The sequence below is a fragment of the Equus caballus genome, chromosome 14, assembly GCF_041296265.1.
Source record: "Equus caballus isolate H_3958 breed thoroughbred chromosome 14, TB-T2T, whole genome shotgun sequence".
Taxonomy (NCBI): Eukaryota; Metazoa; Chordata; class Mammalia; order Perissodactyla; family Equidae; genus Equus; species Equus caballus.
Genome location: NC_091697.1, coordinates 67,305,729 through 67,323,182, shown reverse-complemented (window position 1 = coordinate 67,323,182; position 17,454 = coordinate 67,305,729). Strand labels below are relative to the sequence as shown.

The 17,454-nt window shown below is 35.3% G+C and overlaps 1 protein-coding gene across 1 annotated transcript in view; it reads left to right on the top strand.

Annotated features, from left to right (window-relative positions):
• Positions 1 to 16,321, top strand: part of SRFBP1 (serum response factor binding protein 1) — a 68,585-nt gene extending 52,264 nt beyond the window's left edge. The window contains exons 5-8 of the mRNA XM_001503340.6: positions 8,708 to 8,789; positions 9,867 to 10,578; positions 11,793 to 11,830; positions 15,622 to 16,321. Of these exons, the coding sequence (XP_001503390.2) occupies positions 8,708 to 8,789; positions 9,867 to 10,578; positions 11,793 to 11,830; positions 15,622 to 15,806 (1,017 nt within the window). The 3' untranslated portion in view covers positions 15,807 to 16,321. The remainder of the gene's footprint in view (positions 1 to 8,707; positions 8,790 to 9,866; positions 10,579 to 11,792; positions 11,831 to 15,621) is intronic.
• The last annotated feature ends 1,133 nt before the right edge of the window (positions 16,322 to 17,454 follow it).

Here is a 17,454-nt window from a genome sequence, read left to right as displayed (position 1 = left end):
TAATAAGGAACTCTTCCAGGTCAAACATTCCAGTAATGCATTTTAGTCCCCCTTAGAAGTCATTGTATTAGATGTAAAAATGACAGGGCTTATCCTCTCCATGTTTAGTTTTGTTTTGCCAACAAAAGATAACTGTTTTATGTACCCTCACACACTCAACAGGATTTTTATGATATTTCAGCACTGTATTATTTTTTGACATTTTGTTAAGGATTCTTAAACAACTCTGACATTTTTCATATTTCAGTATGACAGGAATAGTTTGTTCCCTAAGATGTTTGGCAATATTGTTGAGTAGCCAACTTTATCAAAATCTCTAGTTTATAAAAATTAGAAGCTACTAGTAAGGACATGTTCAAATGTTCGTACACAAATACCATTGTGCTACAAAGTAGGTATGGCACATACTAACAGGACAACATTTTTGGTAGATAGATTTCCAGCTAAATAAAAATAAGTGAGAGCTTGAGAAGCCATTTCTGTTTTTTTTTCTTTTTTTTTTTTTTTTTTTACTTAAGGATGCTGATAGATTAACTATAAATGCTTTGGTAAAAATTTTTGTGTGTTTTTTGTTTCTAGATTTATTGAGATATACTTGACATATAACATTGTATAAATTTAAGGTGTACAATGTAGTTTGATATATGTATTTATTGTGAAATGATTACCATAATAAGGTTAGTTAAGACATCCATCATCTTACATAGTTATAATTTCTGTGTGTGTGGTAAGAATATTTAAGATTTACTCTCTTAGAAACTTTCAAGTATATAATAAGGTATCACCTGTAGTCACCATGGTGAATATTAGGTTCCCAGAACTTATTCATCTTATAACTGGAAGTTTGTGCCCTTTGACCAACATCTCCCCATTTCCTCCACCCCTCAGTCCCTGGCAACCAGCATTCTGCTCTCTACTTCTATGAGTTTGGCTTTTTTTTAGCTTCCACATATAAGTGATGCCAGGCAGTAGTTATCTTTGTCTGTCTGACTGATTTTAGTTATCATAATGCCTTCCAGATCATCCATGTTGTCACAAATGGAAGGATTTCCTTCTTTCTCATGGCTGTAATATTCCACTATCTATTTATACACCACATTTTCTTTATCCATTCATTCCTCAACAGACAAGAATGTTTCCATGTCTTGGCTATTGTGAATAATACTACAATCAATATGTTGCCTCTTCAAGACAATAATTTCATTTCCTTCAGATATATATCCAGAAGTAGGATTTCTGGGTCATATGGTAGCTCTGTTTTTACTTTTTTGAAAAACTTCCATGCTGATTTCCACAGTGGCTGTACCAATTTACATTCTCACCAACAGTGCACCAGGGTTCCCTTTTCTCCATATCTTCACCAAGACTTGTTAGCTCTTGTCTTTTTGATGATAGCCATTCTAACAAGTGTGAGGTGATATCTCATTGTGGTTTTGATTTGCGTTTCCCTGATGATTAGTGATGTTGAGCTTCTTTTCATGTACCAGTTGCCATTTGTATGTCTTTTTTGGAAAAATATCTGTTCAAGTCCTCTGCCTATTTTTTTTTTTTTTAAAGATTGGCACCTGAGCTAACGACTGTTGCCAATCTTTTTTTTTTTCCTTTCTGCTTTCTCTCCCCAAATTCCCCCAGTACACAGTTGTATATTTTAGTTGTGGGTCCTTCTAGTTTTGGCATGTGGGACGGTGCCTCATCATGGCCTGAAGAGTGGTGCCATGTCCCTGCTCAGGATCCAAAGCAGCGAAACCCTGGGCTGCCAAAGTGGAGCATGCAAACTTACCCACTCGGCCACAGAGCTGGCCCCCTGCCTATTTTTTAGTTGAGTTATTTGGGGTTTTTTGCAATTGAGTTGTATAAGTTCTTTAAATATTTTGGATATTAACCCCTTATCTGATACGTGGTTTGCAAATATTTTCTCCCATTCCATAGGTTGCCTTTTTATTTTGTTGCTATTTTTCTTTTGCTTTGCAGAAGCTTTTTAGTTTTATGTGGTCCCATATGTTTACTTTTGCTTTTGTTGCGTTTACTGTTGGTGTCATACCCAAAAGTCATATCCAAAACATTATTGCCAAGTCCAGTGTCAAGTAGTTTTTTTCTCCTGTTTTCTTCTAGTAGTTTTACAATTTCAGGTCTCATATTTAAGTCTTCTTCATCCATTTCAAATTAATTTTTGTACGTGGTGTAAGATAAGGATCCAATTTTATTCTGTTGCATGTGAATATTCACTTTTCCCAATACCATTTATTGAAAAGACTCTCTTTTCCCCATTGAGTATTCTTGATTCCCTTGTCACATTGTTGACAGTATGTGCATTTGCTCATTTCTGGGCTCTCGATTCTATTTCGTTGGCCTGTGTGTCTGCTTTTATGCAAGTACCATACTATTTTGATTACCATAGCTTTGTAGTATAGTTTGAAATCAGGGAGCATGATGCCTCCAGCTTTATTCTTCTTTCTCAAGATTGCTTTGGCTATTCAGGATCTTTGTGGTTCTGTTTGAATTTTAGGATTTTTTTTCTTATTTCTGTGAAAAATGCCATTGGAATTTTGATAGGGATTGCATTGAATCCATAGATGGCTTTGGATGCCATAGCCATTTTAACAGTAGTGGTTCTGCTGATCCATGAACACGCATCTTTCCATTTATTTGTGTCTCCCTCAATTTCTTTCATCAAAGTCTTATAGTTTTCAGTGTACAGATCTTTCACCTCCTTGGTTCAGTTTATTCCTAAGTATTTTATTGGTCTTGATGGTATTGTAAATAGGATTGTTTTCTTTATTTCTCTTTCAGGTAAATTATTGTCATTGCATAGATGTACAGCTGATTTTTGTATGTTGGTTTAATGTCCGGTAACTTTACTGAATTTTTATGCATTCTAACAGTTTTTTGGTGGAGTTTTTAGGGTTTTCTATATATAAGATCCTGTCTTCTGTAAATAGAGACCATTTTGCTTCTTCCTTTCCAATTTGATGTCTTTTATTTCTTTTTCTTGCCTTATTGCTCTGGCTGGAACTTCTAGTACCGTGTTGAATAAAAGCGGTAAGAGTGGGCAATGTACCCTTGTCTTGTTTCTGACTTTTAAGTATGATGTTAGCTATGAGTTTGTCATATATGGCCTTTGTTATGTTGAGTATGTTCCTTTTATGCCCAATTTGTTGAGAGCTCTTATCATGAAATGGTGTTGAATTTTGTCTTTTTCCACATCTATTCAGAGGATCATATGATTTTCATCCCTCATGCTATTAATATGCTGCCTTGTGTTTATTGATTTTGCTTGTGGTTGAACCATCCTTGTATCCCAGGGATAAATCCCACTTAATCATGGTGTATGATCTTTTCAATGCGCTATTGAATTCAATTTGCTAGAATTTTGTCTAGAATTTTTGCATCTATCTTCATCAGGGATATTGGCCTATAGTGTTCTTTTCTTATAGCGTCCTTATCTAGCTTTGGTATCAGAGTAATGCTAACCTTATAAAATGGTTTACGAATGTTTCTTCCTCTTCACTGTTTTGGAAGAGTTTGAAAAGGATTGACATTAATTCAAGAAGCCATTTATTTTCAACCCATTCTTCTTCTTATAGTCTCTTAAATAGAATTGTATTCCTGTCTATGGAGTAGTATTTATCTTAGCCACTGTTGAGGACGTGGATACTTCCTCATAGTTTAAACTAGATTTTGTATTTATAGCTATTCACAACTTGCGCTGAGGCATATAATGTGTTCTCTCATGTGGCGTGATTACAGGAAGTTAAATGTCTACATCTGTTACATTTCCAGAATCAGCCGCATTGTCATCACATACTGGCTGCCAAACTAAGAGGCATTAAGGATGAGAATATATTTTATATCTTACATAAAAGTAATTACTCCTGTCAACAAAGTTCTTTCAACAGAATACTATAATTTTTATTTGCTGATAGCATTAATGGTTGTTTTTCTTTAAAAACACAAATTGCATATAATTATAGAAGCTAAAGCTGCGGTATACATAATTCTACATATTAACTTGTTAAGTAATCATACCTGATTAGCAACTGCTTAATTTTATATATCTGTATACCTTGTAGACTCAAGCCTTCTTTGAACTTACTGCTGTTACATATGGACAGCTGCAATATGAGTGGCACCCCTGGGATTATGCAATCCAGTAGACTTTTTTGAATCAGTCTCACTTCTTATTAACCTGGTATTCTCCCCAGATAAGTCCTCCTCAAAGGTTGCAATGTAAAAACCCAATTATAAAGGAAGACATAACAGAATAAGAATAACACCTTCAATCTTATTCTAGAGCCCTTTTTTTTTTAAGAGAATTTACTAAGTCGAATCACTAAGTCAGGTTACTCTGAGATATCTTCCAGGGCAGAGAACTAGCATTGCTAAATAAACTCAATGATAAAATGATTCTTAACAAAACAATATTTACCTAGAGTCAACACTAGTATACAAGTATTACCACTGGCTCTTCTAAAACCTTTTTGTAATTAAGATGGAAAGATGTAGCTAGCTCTGGAAAGGCAAATACCCAGTTTATTAAAGCTTTTAGCAAGTTGTCAAAGCTGGGATTTGGGAACAGTAGTAGGTATGTTTTTGAACAGTTATACGTGGATACATTTAGTCAAAATCTATTTAGGATTCCCAGAACTTCTTATCTAAAACATGTGAAATTAACTTGTGAACAGTTACTTTCTAATTCATCTGTTTTACAAATGCAGGTCTTCATATATTGGGGATTATCTTTGAAGTGAATTTTTAGTAGCTACAAGGGAGGAAATATACTGAAAGAAGTAGTTAAAGATAAGCGGCTGCTGCTGGAGCATCTTCTTGTCCCTGTATCCTGAAGGAAGGGCAGGTTCCTGGGATGGGTATCACATTTGTCAGGACTAGTTGTTTTTGTTGTCATTGTGGTTGTTTTTACATATAAATGTTCTGGAATTAGTCCTGAGGATCAAAGATATTGTCTCTGCACTGAATACCAAATTGTTTCTACTAAGCTACAATCTCTTATTAGTCACCATTCAAGAAGCACATTTAGTGCATTTAATGCTATAACCTGTTGCCTTGATTTCGCAATAAAAGTCTGCTGTGGCAGTGTTTTTGTTTTAAATTAAACTTTTAAACATCATGAGCCTGCTAAAAAAATTTTTTTCTTTTTTCCTAATTTTTTAGTTTACCCCACCAAGGATTCTACTTGCATGTAGTTTAGAACAGGAATTGCACATTTTCTGTAAAAGCCGAGATAATAAGTATTGTAGGCTTTGCAGGCCATACAGTCTCTGTCACAACTGCTTGACATTGTGACATAGTGCATCCATAGATAGTATGTAAATAAGTAAATTTGGCTATGTTCTCATAAAACTTTATTTTAAAACAGACAGCAAGTGAGAACTGGTCCTGGGCCAGTTTGCCAACCACTGGTTTTGAGAATCAAATACTTCTACAAGATTCTTTTTGTGAAAATGACAGCTGTCTATTAGTCCTTCCCCACTTTCAACTTCCATTGATTCTTGTGGAATTTACTCCCACATCACTATGTTTATATTAGTACATTTTAAGCATTAGCTTTTGACTTCCTGCTGGTCTATAAGGATTTAGATATCTTTCCTTCTCCAGCCCCTGTGTCATAGATCTACTCTCCTTATCCCTTCCATCCTCCTAATATACTTGGGTCAAATTTAGATGAGATGAACATTTAGTTGTTATGTTATTTTGATAGAGTCATGCAGTGAGTGATTATTACTTTTTCTTTTCTGCGTAATATTTCTATTTTCTGTAGTTTATAATTGTTAATTTTGTTAGTTTTCTGTCTTGTCTCTAGTGTAACACCAAACTCCTCATCAGTCATTGAATTCTCCTCTCAAGATATTTAATACACCAGGTATTCTAAATCTAAATCTAAATCTCCTGTCACCATCCTGGGGATTCCTTTTACCTGGGGTTTCTTATATCCCATGCCTTCCTCATTCGTTGTATTGTTGTATCCTGCCTCATTTTAGTGAAGCTAGTAGATTCAAGGGAGGTTCAAGGGATGTAAACTTTTATATACCTTGCATGTCTAAAAGTACTTTTATTCTTCTCTAGTTTGGAAATCATTTTCCTTCAGAATTTTAGAAGCATTACTCTCTTATCTTTTGACCTCTAATTCTGATTCCCGAATTTGTGTGTGTCTGTGTGTGGTTTGGTTTTATTCTCTCTGAAAGCTTGTATACCCTAATATTCTGATGTGACTCTGTTTTCATATATTGTATTGAGCCTTTTCAGTCTGAAAAAGCGTGTCCTTCATTGGAAGTTCTGTGTTACAGCTTTTTAATTTGCTTCCTATAAAACTCAAATGGGCAATTTTGACTCATACTTTCAGCAGCCCAGCTTGTCACTGAGTGACTCAGGATACTAGCAACAAACTTCCTTCCCAGATTTTCTCATATCTCTCTGAAGTAAATAAAATGAGTATGAAGTTCTGTGTTGCATCAGTAAACCCTGCAAGGGAATGAAGAAGCAGAGAATTGACCTAACACTGTACTTAATGAATGGACTGCATTTCTTGGAGAAAATTGAACAAAGACAACATCTAAGAGTCAGAATCAAGGCTTAGTTTCTGTAAGGCTGCTGTAACAAAGTACCATAAATTGGGTGGTATAAAATAACAGAAATTTATTCCCCCATGTTTCAGGAGGCTGGAAATCTGAAATCAAGGTGCCAATAGGGCTATGTTTCCTCAGAAGGTTCTAGGAAAGAACCCTTTCTTACTTCCATCTTCTGGTGATCCTAGGCCTTCCTTGGCTTGTGGCAGAATCAGTCCACATTTCTGCCTCAGGTTTCTTCCCTCTTTGTCTCTCTGCCTCTGTATCTAAATGTCCTCCTTATAGATTTAGGGCCCACCGTAATCCAGTGTGATCTCCTTTTAGTTAATTACATCTGCAAAGACTCTGTTTCCAAATAAAGTCACAGTCTGAGTTTCTAGTTGGACATGAATTTAGGAGAGATAGTCCTCAACCCGGTAGACACGGTACTTAGACAGCAAGTGGTCCTGGCACATGATTTGCACCAGATAGAATTTAAAGGAGTTATTCTATGAGTGGCCTTACCTAAATAAATCCTCCAAACAGAATAGTTTGCAAACTGCTGTCATCTTGCTCTTACTAAGGTATTCATATGTTTGTATTACTGGGGGAGAGGGGAAAGCCTTATATTGGGCTATTGACAATGAAGGGTAAATTTAAAATAAAGACATCTGAAGCTGGAGGTCTACTTCCACACACTAGTGAAATTTATTCACTTATTTTATGGAATGTTTATTGAATGCCAACTATTACCAGTTACTGTTCTAGGCATCTTCAGCAGTGTGGAAGACAAAGTCCCTGCCTCACAGATATGAAAATATTTGCACTGGCATGCAATTTTAAGTGAGGTGAAGTAAATGAAGAGTGATGGAAAGTATTGTGTTAGTTCAGATAACATTTGAGCAGACACCTGAATATAACGAGATGAAGAGCCATGTATATATTTGGGAGTCGAGAAGAGCTTGCAGTGAAATAGCCTAAGCCTCAGAAGGCAGTAAAGCTTAAAGGAGAACAGATAGGGGAATAGCATGGTCTGGTTACAGTTCAAAAATTCTCTGTGACTGCTCTAAGGAAAATTGGTTGTGGGGGAGCATGATGCAGAGGAGAGTGATGAGCTTATTATAGGTGAGAGCTTATCTCATTGGTCTAGGTGAGAGGTGTCGGTGATGTGGTCAAAGATACTAAGAGTAGAAATGGTGAGAAGTGACTGGTTCTGGATGTATTTTGCAGATGGAACCACAAGATTTGCTGAAGAATTTATTGCAAGATGTGAAGGAAGGTGAAATGTGATGGAAGAATCCTTAGAGCTTTAGGCCTGAAGAGTCAGAAAAATTAAAATTACATACAATAAGATAGGAAAGGCCAAAGTAGAAGGTTTAAAAAGAAAAATCAATGAATTCTCTCTTAACATGTCAAGTAGGTGGTTGGATATATGAGTCTGGAGCTCAAGTTAAACTGGAGGTAAAAATTTGTACATTGTCAGCCTGCAGATGATATTTAAAGCACTTGGCCTGAATTATTAATTTTCTAAATTCATGAATACATTAAATATTATACATAATCTGTTCCCATTCAGTCATCAACAAATGTTTGTAAAGTGTTGGCTGTAAGCCATGCACTGTGCTGGAACGTTCTGAGAATACAGTAGTGATATTAGACATTCAGCATAAAAATATATAGCATTAGATAATTTCTAGGTGTCTATTAAATGGAACTTCAAACATTACAGTAGTCATAAGTTATATCACCTAGCTTGGTACTGATGTGTTACTTGATTCTTTCATATTAATTTAGTCTTCATAAATAGATCTTTTAAGCTCTTTGAAAGCAGGAGCTATATTACACGTGTTTTAATATCACACCTGATGCCTACGACAATTCTGGAAAGATATTAAGTACCCACAGAATATTTATAAACTGACTACATAATAAATTTAATTGTTCAAGGGCAGTACTATTTTTGTCAGCATGATTTTGATTTATCTCTAGTGTGGACTTATCTAATAAGTGACTTATCTAATAAGAATGTTAACAAATTCCTGTTCCCTGATTCTGATATTTAAAAATTATTATGGATTTTATTTTATTTACTTCTTAATGGTGCCATGTAGGTTTTATTCCTATGTGTTTATTGTTTCAATTTGCAGCCTGATTCTACTGCGACTGAAAGAGCAATTGCCAGACTAGCAATGCACCCTCTTCTGAAGAAAAAAATAGATGTGCTAAAAGGTATGAAATAAATGATTTTTTTTTTTTTGAGGAAGATTAGCCCTGAGTTAACGTCTGCTGCCAATCCTCCCCTTTTTTGCTGAGGAAGACTGGCCCTGAGCTAACATCCATGTGCCCATCTTCCTCTACTTTATATGTGGGACACCTATGACATCATGGTGTGCCAAGCGGTGCGTATGTCTGCACCCAGGATCTGAACCAGCAAACCCTGTGCTGCCAAAGTGGAACATGTGAACTTAACAACTGCGTCACCGGGCCAACCCCATTAAATGACTTTTAAACCATGTACTTAAATGCATTTGTGTGTATGATTTTAAATAAATGGCTATTCATTTATTTATTTTTATGGTTCTTTTTCCTTTTGAAAAAGGAAATATATAATGGTTCGTTTCCCTTGTATATTATAAATGCCTCTTTCATGTATTTCCAAATGTAGGAAGGTGCCTGAAAATATGGAAAGTATCTGATGTCTGAAGAAAAACTAAATCTGTACTTTTTCCTTAATTTTAATATATGAATATATATGTTATATATTCATATATATTTATGGTGATATTGAGTACAATTGATTTTCTAAATATTGATATAATTCATATTATTACTTTTGATGTTGCCACTTAATCACATAGTTTTTATGAGTGTATTATAAAATGTATTGAAAGAATTATATGATTTTGTAACAGATTAGAAGATATTTATTTTTGTGTCTGAAAACACAATTTATAATATCCTACAATCATATCAATGCATTATTCCTATAGAAATTAAAGTTGCCATTTCATTTATTTGTATTCAGTGAAGTTTTTAATATTCTTCATAATGCCAAGATGTGAAAGGAAGATTTTCTTTTAATTTTAGAGATTTAAAATGGATACCTCTGAGCATTTCTTATAAGTTTAGTTTGTAAAAAGTCAATAGATTTCTTTGTACCTTCACACTCATTATACATATTTAGTATAAATTCCAATTTTCCTCTTAAGTATTTTCAAGTAATTTTAGAAATACTGTAATGAAACAGTGGTATTTTATAGTATTTGTTTTAATACTAAAATAAGTCATATTCTATTTCTCTTGTAGCTGCTGTCAAAGCCTTTAAAGATGCAAGACAAAATATTGCTGAAGTTAAGTCATCAAAGAATGTTTCAGAAGAAAATCATTCCAAGGACACTTTGTGTTCAAGTGATGATGCCAGTAAGTTACAGCATAAAGGAACTATTATCAGTGAGCAAAAAGAGAAAGAAGCCAAAATATTGGCAAAGAAACCAATAAATAATTCAAAAGAAAAAATAGTCAAGATGAAACATGAACCCAAAGTAGTGGATATTCCAAATTCCCCATCAAAACCTTCTGAAAAGGATTCTGTCGTTCCCTCTGAACCCCAGAAGACATCTACTGACCCCAAAATGAACACGTTAAGTCAAACCGAAAAAAAGAAAGAGTTTGATAGCTCACTTGGTAGTGACAGTGATGGAGAAGATTTACATGAAGAAGAGAAAGAGGATTTTGATGATAGCACAGAAGAAAGGTTTTACAAACAATCTTCCATGTCTGAGGATAGTGATAGTGGTGACGACTTCTTCATTGGGAAAGTCAGACGGACAAGAAAGAAGGAAAGTGGTTGTCATTCTTCAGTTAAGGAACAAAAAAAACCCCAAAAATTGTTACCTGAAGAAGATATACTTGAAACTCATCAAGATATAAGAAATGACAAAAACAAGCCAAGTACAGAAGCCAGAAAGTTTGAATCAGTGTTTTTCCATTCTTTATCTGGATCTAAAAGCTCTAGAAGGTAAGAGTATTTTTCTATTCTGAAGTAGTTATTAGTTCTTACTTTTTTTAGAGATTTGAAATATCTACACATCCTAACAATGGCATACTATCTCCTATACATAACTCTAGTTTATATAATACATCCTGTGTTTAGACTTGGCCCTCTTCACATTTACATTGAGATAATATAATACTCGTATAGTAGTGCCACACTTATCCAGTGTCAGAAAATGAGATGTTATAGCCAAATAATTTGTCTAGCTAATTTAACTTTATCCCTTCAGTTATCAAAGTTTTGAAACTTTGAGTTAGCTTTTGATGAAAAGCTTTTAGAAATGTCTCACAGACCTCACTCTTTAAAGAGAACTTTCTGAAAAGAATATAGTGGTTTTTTTCCTTGATGACCCAGGGCCGTTATTGTAAACATTGTATTCTTTTTGTTGCAGTCTATAAGGCTGCTTGCCCTAATACTGAGTTTCTCCACACTGCTTTATATTTGATGATGCTGCTGTCTCATTCCCTGCTGTGGACCAGCGCTTTTCACAGCTGTTCTGCTGTAAATCGATAAATTTAATTTCATTTGTAATTCTAATCTGGAAGGGGATATCTTCACATTTTAGGGTAAAGATCGTGGTTAGCTAATTTCATTAACAGCTATTTTCTTCAGTAAATTACTTTTCTGTAATTTATAGGCCGGGGATAATTTTTAATAGATTTGAGAAATGTTATGTTGAAATTTTTCAAAGAAGTCAGAGCATAGAAAAGACACACAACCATCTTTCAACCTTGAAAACAATTAAATTATTACTTATATCTCCTAAACCTGCCTCAAAAGGCTACAATTTTTGTCTCTTGAAAATAACACCACTATCCCTTCCTTCTCCCACAAAATATAAATCTTAACTTGAGTTGTATGTGACTTATTACAGCTGTGAGAAGACTTTTGAAATTCTTTGTCTAGATAGTTCTCAAGAGTAGGTACAAGGGAATCAAGATAGGATATTTTATGACCAGAAGTCCTATAAGGATGGTGAGAGGAAAATTCCTACATGCTTCTGTATTGGAGTCTAACAAACCTTTGATTTAGCTAAAACCTGGGATTTTCATAATTTTTTTTATTGATTGCTGGTGGGATGAGGGAGTATGATAATCTTTTGAGTGAGTTTTATTATACTACGTTCTTAAGGTTAGATGATTTATCTTTTAAAAGTCCTAATGGTGTTTTTATTTTAGGAATTATAGAGAACAGGCTCCGAAAATCAAAACCCCAGGTACGTATTACTGACTGCTTGATCTCCATATGCAGTTGAGTAACGCTTTGCCAAAGTGGAAGGATGAAAAATTCTGGTTGCTTAATAGCATGAATGAATTATGTACTGAGGAAATGGAAACAGAGCAGCTTTTATCAGTATAATTTTTTTTTCCCGTATGTCCTGCCAGTGGGAAAGATATAGACAAAACTTATCAGGAAATACTAGGTCTATTTAATTTATCTTGAACTAAATCAACACATTCTTTAAGTAAATTATGTAAGTTTTATCTTAGTCAATGCCATGCCGTTAAACATTAAGTAACAAAACAAGTATGTTACTTTCTGGGTTAGTAGTAAAAGTATTTTCAGATTAATTTGTAACAAATTAAGTTTAATATATTTGGGTAGGCTCACCTCTGTATATAATCCCATACTCTCACTGACTTAAAATAATAAAAATGTATTTCTGACTCATATCACAGTTCACTGTGAATCGGCCGAGGGCCTATGTTTCACAGTCCTTCAAGGATCGGGCTCCTACCATCTTTTGGCTCCTTCCTCCAGTTCCCAAGTATTCTCCATTTGACCAACAGAAGGAAATAGAGTACATGGAGAATTTTGCAAGAGGTTTTCGTGGGCCAGGCCTGAAAGTAGCAGGAATCAGTTCTGCTCACATTTCATTAGCCAGAATTCAATTACATGATGTTATCTAGCCACAGAAGAGCTAAGAAATGCAGCCTAACTGTGGCTAGAAGGAAAAAGAAAGTGGAATTTCTTGAACACATAACCGTCTGCCACTGACCATCCTGTCGGTCACCAGATGCCTATTTCACTTTTCCTCCCACACATAGAACACACTTACCTCCTTCCCAAGGAAGCCAACCCAAAGTCGCATCCAGTCACTGCATCCAGCTGAAAGCCCAGGATCACAGAGTGACGATGCAGTGCTTTCCATCAGATCTGATGGATGTGATTACTCAGAGTTTGGGCTTATGCACTAAAAAGACAAACTGCCTGCCTCCAACTCATACCGAGTATTTAGTGGCAGAGCGGGGACGAGGTACCCACAGTAAAAACTCTCAGTCAGTTAAGGGGAAAATAGGAGGCACACAACATGTCTGAGCGAAAATTGTGAAGGATCTGAAAGGAACTTCCTTACCCATTGTTCTTCTCCGTGGTCCCTGACTGTCCTCTGGGGGGGTCTTTGTGCCTTGGCCACATCTGAAGCATACATTTAGTACGATCTCCTTGGGGATTGCCCTAAGTGACTGATAAACCTATATGGTCCTGAGGATGGTTTAAAGTCTTAACAGTCAGAGGTTTTTTTCCAGCCCAGTCTTGTGATTCCCTTCACAATATAATTCCCTCCAAAGCTTAGTGGATTTCTGACCTCTTTGTTTTCACTCAGTTCATCCATGAGCTTGTTACCACACCAAAACGTCTTTCCTAGAGCTGGTTCTCACAATTGTCTTATTTATGTTTATTTTATGTAAGAAGCCCTTACATGGGTTTTTTTCCCACCCCCACTGTCATTCAGTGTCTGCTGCATTGAAACTCTCGGGTTTGGTTGAGAACGCCATACCTTTACTCTTTCCTCTGCTCCAGGGCTGAATTCTGTGGGCCTTTACTGCTTAAAATCTGTCTCAGTCTTATCTCTTACTGTTTGGAATCCAAAGGCTTTCTAAGTCTTAGGTTCCCAAATATCTGGACTCTCTCTTCCCTTTAGCTTCTGCCCATGCGCTGGCCGATTTTTCCCTAAACTCTTCTCTTTTTTGTAGTACATTGCCAAAGACCTATCAGTACACTAATCTTTTTATTCTTTCCAATCACTTAACCTGATGCTGCAGACTCCAGAGGTGTGCAGCCTGCTTCCCAAGTTTTCACTGGCAGCAGTTTGACCTGTTTCTGTAGCACATAGGATTGCTCACTTTTCAGCCTCAGATATTCATTTCCTTACCACCTGCCACTAAACTGCTAAGCCAATGCCAAAATTTTTTTTTTTTTTAAGATTTTTTATTTTTCCTTTTTCTCCCCAAAGCCCCCTGGTACATAGTCGTATGTTTTTAGTTGCGGATCCTTCTGTTTGTGGCATGTGGGACACCACCTCAGCATGGCCTGATGAGCAGTGCCAAGTCTGCGCCCACGATCTGAACTGGCAAAACCCTGGGCCACTGAAGCGAAATGTGCGAACTTAACCACTCGGCCGGCCCCGCCAATGCCAAATTTAATGGCCTTCAGAGTACCACTTCAGTATTATTCATAGTAGACTATCTGCTGTAACAAATAACTACCAAAATTCGGTGATGTATTTCTCATTCATCACAGTATGTCTGCTCCTTGCAGTCCCCTTCCATCTTATGCCTCTAGGAGGTCTGTTTCTCTTTGCTCGTTAGGAAAGAGAGAGACTAGAGGACTGAATGTGAGGTTTGTATGGTCACACCTTTTTTTCACATTCCATTTTCTGTAACTCAGTTACATGGCCTCATCTAACAGTAGCAAGATGAGAAATACATTCTGATTCTGCACCTAGCAGTAAAAGAAAACTAGATTTGGCAAACACGTGACCATCTGCCTCATTTACCATATATTCATAAACATAGGATAACTGTAAACTTAACCAAGTAAAAAGGTTTTTGTTTGGTTTTGCTCAGCTTATATATTTATAATATTTCATTTATCAATTTATTGATGATACAAGTTTACTTTGCTTAATTATATAAAACATGTTCATTTAGAAATACAGCCTTATTTAAATCTCAATTTTCATGAAACAGTGTCACTTACCGTTTAAACTCCTCATCCTTCATTACTAGAGCCATGCTGAGTATTATAACCGCTTTGTAGGGCACATGTGATTTGTACAAAATACAGGACATTTTGAATCTGTGTACAGTGATGTTTTGGAAATGTTATCCCAAACTGCGTGCACTTGTTTAACATTATGATATTTGGTTTTTAAGGAGATCTTTAAAAGGCTTTTGACTATGATGTCTAACTTGCAGTAGAGAAATTATCCACCCCTAGGACTGATTAATAAATCTATATTAAATTTTTTGCCTCCCTTGTTCTTTCTAATTCTGTAAATATGCATTGATTCATGTCTTTTCAGACTGGTATGCCACCCCCAAATAGTAGTTTGTTCACAATAAGGCAATTGAGGTTCCTCATGCTGTAAGAGGCTGGTAGGGACTAAAATGCAAGTTGCCACCCTCCTATCTGGTGGGTAACTGTATGATTAAAAAGCACTTTGTCTTATATTTGAATAGATTTAGTAATTTACCTTGTAATCACAACTTACACATTACAAGTAATTTACCTTGCAATCAATAACAAAAAGGAATGGAATCAGTTAATAGCTCTTTAAAAATAAATCTGTCCCATCCACATTGTCAGATCCAATGTCTTGGTAAAACGTGAATTTTCTGGCTACGTCTGCTCCACTCATAGATGTCATCAGCTAATGATATTCCTTTGAAAATACAAGATGCGTTTTTTTTTTTTGGCCTTCCATGTTGTCTGGGTTGTTTTGCCTTTCTTAATGTCAATGTAAGTAAGACAGCGTAGCATATATTAGGAGGCACACAATAAAACATCTGTTTACAAGGATTAGAAAGCATGTGTCCCATAATTGCCGTCTCACGTACATTTCAACTTCACACTGTTCCCTGTTGGACGTAAATTTTAAATTGTGAGGTATTCTATTTAAGTAAGACTAAATTTCTTTCTTAAATACTGATTTCAGAAGATGAAGTGTATTTCCCTTGTATGCTATTTAGGTATATAGTTTGTTTTTTTTCTTTCTCCTCCCAGGTTTTCAGCAACATGAGCCTCAGATCAAGAATCAGTTTAATAAGAGTACACAAAGAGGACTTCAAAATACAAAACAACAGTCACAGCTGCCTCTTCATCCTTCATGGGAAGCAAGCAGGAGGCGGAAAGAACAGCAATCTAAAATTGCTGTGTTTCAGGGGAAAAAAATTACATTTGATGATTGATTAGTACCATTTTTGTGAACTTTTCCATCTAAAAATTATTTTCTTTATTTTTTTTTAACCAGCTCATTATTTAAACTTGTATTTGAATAAGTCTCTTTGGAAGGGTCATAGAAACAAGTTTGTTTTCGTCTTTATTTTGCTTTTTAAGTGTGTTCAAGTTATGCTTGTATAAGCCTTCCATAAATCAAATACATTCTTAAATTGATTTTTAATAATATGGCCAGGCTATTCTCTTTATCTCTAAAAGAATTTTGGAATTACAGCTATCTCAGATTTTCTTATTTGTGCTTATCATGAAGTGTGTTTCACTGGTTTATGTCTATATTTCTTTGCCTTGAAAATAAATGCCAAGGTATATTTAAAATAATAATGGAAAAATATGAGGAAATAATAGCTGTTTAAAATAGATCATATTTGCTGTCATTCTTGTTAGCAAAACAAAAATTCTAACTTTTATTATGGGTATACAAGTAGTAAATTATACAAATAAATATTAATTTTTATTATAGTTTTAATTATTTGTGATCTTGTACTTTTTGACTGTTTTAGTTTCCCAGGACAGTTTTGGATTTCTGAAATATACTTCAGTTATTTAGACAACATACTGTTTTAAATATAGCAACACAACCAAAAATTCGTTCTCTATTTCACTGCGTGTAAATATTTCTGTTGAATCAAGAATGTGTAACATCTCTTTATTTGGCCACGTGTTCTTATGGAAAGGTTTTTTGAGGAATGATAGTTTGGAATTTATAAGAACCAATTCTGAAGGAGGTATGATTGAAAGAGCAATTCCACTGAGAGCTGAGCAGAGAGGTTATGAGATGACTCGCTGAGGAAAGGACTACCTTATACTTAGTACTGTTATTCAAAAGGAAAACAAGATTTTAAAACCCTTTCACGTGCTTCACTTTTCGCTATTCCGTGAGAAATTAAAGGTTGTTAGTTAACTAAATCATTCTAACTAAATTCCGTGTTTTCTATGCATTGGTGCTGTTAATGGCAGGGAACACCTCTGGTTAGAAGGAACTCACAAGCTCTGGAGAATCATTTCTTTTACAAGAGCTTAAGAATTTAGATAACTAGAGCAATGAAATTCAAGAGATTATGCAGAAAGAAAATTATTTTTTCTGTGTTGAGTACAAATTTTTTTTTTCTACCTCTTTTTTCTTTTAAATTTTTATTGATATAATTTCAGTTATGTCAAATTGAAATTAACTTATATTAATTTTAATTATGAAAAATTATTACAAGAAAAGTGAAGACGTCTGACAGTAACTGCAGGTTTGGAGGAAGGGAAAGGGGGGAGGGAAAGGGAGGAGGGTTCCCCAGATACCGTCAGGTTCAAAAATATGCTAGAAAAACTCCCAGAACTCACTGAAACCTATTATATTCACAGTTATAGTTTATTCTGGGGAAAGGGTACAAATTACAACCAGCCAAAGGAAGAGATGCATGGGGCAAAGTCTATGAGGGTTCTAAACGCAAAGCTTCTGTTGTCCTCAGGACACGTTTCTATCCTGGCATGAGTATGCACAGAGTATTGCCAATCTAACAAGCTCACTCAAACTTTAGTGTCCAGAATTTTTATTGTGACTTCAATATGTAAGCATGATTGTTGGATTGCCTGCATGATTGCACCAGATTG